Raw genomic sequence first — 5000 nt, forward strand, 5'->3', positions numbered from 1 at the left:
AAATAGCCTTTGCTAAATGTAGGTAGTGTGGATGTGTGATTTATTGTTTTAACTTAACGGTTAAAGGTGTGCAAAAATACACACCTGTGACCAAATCTACAGTGAAGAGCTGCAAGAATTAAAGCAGCATAGCGGAATCTGTGACAGCGCTCAGCCTCTGTTTCTTCTGAATCACCAACTATTTTATTTGCTGCAGATTCTCCTTGCCATGATTGTTGTTGCTCAAAGTAATGATACAGGCTGTCCAGTGCCTCCTTGAATTCCATTGTTCTCAAACAGTTGAGAAAGCTCACATAATGCTGCCAAGTAAATTAAAGCAATCTGTTAGAATTTGAAAGGCACTGTGACCCAGTGGAAAACGTAAAGTCATTTTATCTAACATCGGTAGTTCCTTCAGTTACGAAACTGGTATCCATGGAAGCCGATAGACCACTCAAGAAGTAGGGAAAAATTATAAGAGGTGCTCTTAGACTAATAATAATAAGGGGGAGATTACAAATCAAAAATCAAGTTGGTTTTGGATGGCAAAGGAAACCAGAGAGCCCAGAGGAAACGTTTGAGGGGAAAAAGTATAGACAGCTCTAACTCAAACGAGGCACTGAGTGGGGGAATCTATCCCAGGGCACACTGGTGGTTCCAAGGCATTAGTGTGTTCGATCCACCACTGCAACAACCCGCTCCATAACAGTGAGTTTAAAAACCTTTTTTAAAATTATTTGAACATGCTCCTTTTATCATAATAATTCGCCTAAATTCACAAGAAGAGTGAAAAGAGAGGAAAGGAACTTTCCTTAAGTGTCTAGTCACTCTAGCACTAGAGCACTAATTGGGGACACTGTAAAATTAGCTCAAATCAATTCAAATGTTGGTTGTGGAGGAGAGGGGAAAACCAGAGTACTCAGAGAAAAACCTCTCGGTGCAGAGTAGAGAACCAACAAACTCAACCCACATATGACGCAGAGTCTGGGAATCGAACCCAGGCCACATTGGTGGGAGGTGAGTGCTCTCACCACTGCGCCATCCCTGCACCCTAAAGAAGGGAAGAATGAGACTTACAGATTTCACTCTGTCAAACGCCAGTCTGAGACAATTTTACCTGTCAAATGGCAGCCGCTTTGGGGGTGAATGGATTAACTCACATTGTGTAAACATTAACTGAGTGTCCATAATGTTCGCTTAGTAAAATATATTCTATATACAAGGCTAATAGTTAAAAAATTAAAATATTCAAACCAAACGTTTTCGGCTGTTTGCCATCATCAGGGTTGATGATGGCAAACAGCCGAAAACGTTTGGTTTGAATATTTTAATTTTTTTTAACTTTTAGCCTTGTATATAGAATGTATTAACTGAGTATTTTCAAATCATACATACAGCTTCTGCAATGTAGGGAGAAGAAGTTAAAATGCTGTTGATTCTTGACTGTAATTCAGGGGGAGGAAGAGCTTTTTCTTCAGCAGACTGAATCAGTGACACCTAAGAAAACATGTGGTGTGTTTGAAACATTGTTTCATGAAAAAATCAAAACATTCAAAGATCAAAAGTAAAGCAAGAAATGAGGGCTGCTTGCTTATTACTGTGATTTTATTATGTAGTTATTCAGTAAACCAGGTAATACAGTACTTAATTATAACAAAAGTCATAGTCTAACATCATGCGTTAAAAGAACAACAAAATAACAAAAAGCTGCCACTAGAATGACACACTTTAATACTAGAGTTGACCATAAATCTTTTTTTAATAATTACCTGTTTTGTCAAAAAGAACTCAGCTTGCTTATTTGAAACAGCACCCTCAAGGAATGGCTTCCTATTAGGAAAGAATCCCAAAAATTTCATGACAAGGAAAAAAAGAAAATGATTGGGCTTTATTTAACTCTCAGTTGGTTTAGTGCGTGGCTTTTGGAGCAAGAGGTCCCCAATTTGATCCTCAGTGACTTCAATGCTTGTTTCAACTTTCCTCTGATCTGTGTAGCTGCTATAGCTTTCAATAACCATAAAATGGGCACTAACAGAAGGAGGGAAGGGGGCAGTTAAAGGGCACACCATCGGCTTCCATTGATACCATCCTCATAGCTGAAGACACTACTGACGTTAATTAAATAACCAGTTCACTGGGCACGACTTCTCATCATCCACTTCACTGATATCCCTCATAACCTTCCCATGCAACCACTTCTCCCTTCCTTGCTTTCTCTACCCACTTCTTGAACTTGTTCTTTGTTTCTCTCACCTGCATTGTCTCTCCAAAAACCTTCAACATCCAGTCGTCACTGGCCTTGATATATCCAAACAGACCAAGTTCCTCCTCCCTCACACAAGCATGCACACTGATCAATCCCCTCCCAAACTCCTATCTCTTCATGCACAACCTCACTACACTCCCTTTCTTGTGGAATGCTCCAAACATCATTTACAAACATTGCCAACCTCTTCCTTGTCTTCACATCCATCGCCCTCAGTTCCTAATCACTCCATTCCAAAATGTCTGCACTGTACCCCACCACACCTATAGCCCATGCATTTATCACCTGAATCAAATTCCCACTGTACAATGTCGGCCTCACCACTAGTTTCACCCTCCTCAAATACTCCTGCTTGACTTTCTCCCTCATCTGCTTCTGCATAAGATCTGCACCCTCCAATGCACCCAAGTACTTATAACCATTCTCGTCAAGCTCACCCATCACCTGACCATCCATTGACACAATTCCTTCACAACGAACCTTCACCCCCTGCTTCAACACCAACACCTCACGCTTGTCCAGCCCAAACTCCATCCCTGTGCTCCATGAAAAGACTCACACAACATTGATCAAAGTCTCCAGCTCCTCTGCAGACTTACCATGCTGCTTCAAATCGTCCATCCATAAACAACAAATGGTTGATCAACCTCTAATCCTTCCCAAGCTTGTACAGATGTTCTCCCTTTTCAACAACATGGTGAGAGGGATCATCACGAGAAGAAACAACAGTGGAGACAAGCAGACCCCCTGGAATATTCAACATTTAATCCCCTTTTCAGCCCACTTCCCTATTTGACATCAACACAGTACATAACTGTTTTCCAATCGCTTACACTACCACAAAACAAACCCTTCACATTGTCACCCATCTTTCCATCATTTTATAGGCCTTCCGATAATCTATCCACTACATTACCAATAGCCTGCAAGAATGCTCTCTGCGGTGGAAGAGAAGGAGAGCCTGAATGCGTCCCTCTGAATTTTGAATGCCGCCTCCTGATATCATGCTGAGCAAGCTGTCAAAAATTAGCCAATCAGCGCACACCTGAATTAAACATTGATATAAACAGTAAGCCACACGTTGTCCCTTTCAAATTGCTGGCAGAAACTCCCATCTCCTCAACCCTTGCTAAATCCTGCCGCCATTCCACAATACTCTTCTCAATCCTTCTTAGTTTGGACCTGGGTTTCTTCTTCTCAAACTTGGTATCTTTCTTCTTCCCCCAATTAAGCCCCAACCTGTCCGTCACTACATACAACATACAAGCCACTTTACAAAATCCATTTACTCACAAGATTATGCATCAATCAGCCCTTCTACAAGCTTCACCTCTCTATTCACTTTTCTCCTATCCTGAGCCTTCAAACCAGGAACCTCAACCCACTGCTCTCATCTACCTCCTTCTCCTCATTGCTTGTCACTCTAAGACCATCATCATTGAGAAAAGTAACCAACTTCTCCACAACCACCTTGACCCCTCCATCGATGTCACACATCTTCCTCCTACCATCCTGTCCTCCAGCCCTCTCCTTGCCCTCACCACCAAAACAATCCAGTTTCTCCACAACCACCATGACCCCTCTCTCGAAACCCTTGACTACCATGTCTTCCCTCTCTCCACCTTCAACAACCTCAAAATCTACCTGACTCTCAGACTTGTCTCCTTCACCTACAGCCCAACTCTGCAACAACACCATCCGCAAATGCCAGACTTGCATCCCTCCTCAATTTCAGCATCAAATCCCACAAACTCTTCCTCATCATCACTTTCTCCAAACAACACATTCCACTCGGCTTCGCTGATCATCATCTTCACAGGTCTGATTTGCACCATCCTCCTTTCTCATCTCATCCCTTATCATCTTCTCAATCTCTCCCTTCTCCATCTTAGTCAACAGATTATTCAGCTCAATGCACTTCTCCTGTGAGATTAAACTGGGTCTGTCCCGCACACTCAAACCTTTCTCATCCCACCAAGCCTTAGTTCAAAGTCTTGATATATCCTCCCATCTTCTCCCTAACAAAACACTACCACAACACTTTCCCCTTCTCATTCATCCACTTACACTTGATCTTCCCTACATCTTCTCAGCCTTTCTACCTTTCACAATCACACCATCAACCTTATCAACTTTCCTTGTTAAACTTTCACAGCCAATGGTCCCTCCCTCCCTACCATTATCAAAACTTTCAGTGACACTATCCAGATGCCCCAATGTAGATTTTAAAAAAGCTCTTTGCTTGTCAGTGGGATTGAAAGCAGCCCCGGGCTCATCCACCCCTCTGGAACTTTGCACAGGCACGTTCCGATTCTAGTAAAGTCTTCAGAAATGCAATTCAACAGAAACTTGCCTTTCAATTCACTATGAAATCTTTTGGTCATAAAGTTCAGTTCCCCAGTTAGGGATATCTGTTGTGGTTCAAATTTTTCCTGGTTCAAACTGTTCTAAACCAGTTCAACTTCAATTTCCATTGTATCAGATGATGATAATGAATATTTAATAGACAAAGAAAAATACAAAATGAACAGGTTTGAAAGATTTTAAAACCAAGAATTAGAGTACCCTCACTGGCACTGGCATAATAATAATAATAATAATAATAATAATAATAATAATAATAATAATAATAATAATAATAATAAACTTTTATTTGAGTGTCAACTGTATCACTTTTTAGCACTAGGGATCAAATCAACCAATCATATTGGTTTTTGAGGGAGAGTGGAAAAACGTAGCACCCCGAGAAAAACCT

General features: G+C 41.2%; 1 protein-coding gene across 1 annotated transcript in view; it reads right to left on the reverse strand.

Annotated features, from left to right (window-relative positions):
* Positions 1–5000, reverse strand: part of LOC137985662 (anaphase-promoting complex subunit 5-like) — a 33696-nt gene that overhangs the window by 21282 nt on the left and 7414 nt on the right. The window contains exons 5-7 of the mRNA XM_068833310.1: positions 1749–1809; positions 1375–1476; positions 85–299 (exon numbers count right to left, since the gene is read on the reverse strand). Coding sequence (XP_068689411.1) covers positions 85–299; positions 1375–1476; positions 1749–1809 — 378 coding nt within the window. The remainder of the gene's footprint in view (positions 1–84; positions 300–1374; positions 1477–1748; positions 1810–5000) is intronic.

Source organism: Montipora foliosa, chromosome 2, assembly GCF_036669935.1.
Source record: "Montipora foliosa isolate CH-2021 chromosome 2, ASM3666993v2, whole genome shotgun sequence".
NCBI classification, from domain to species: domain Eukaryota; kingdom Metazoa; phylum Cnidaria; class Anthozoa; order Scleractinia; family Acroporidae; genus Montipora; species Montipora foliosa.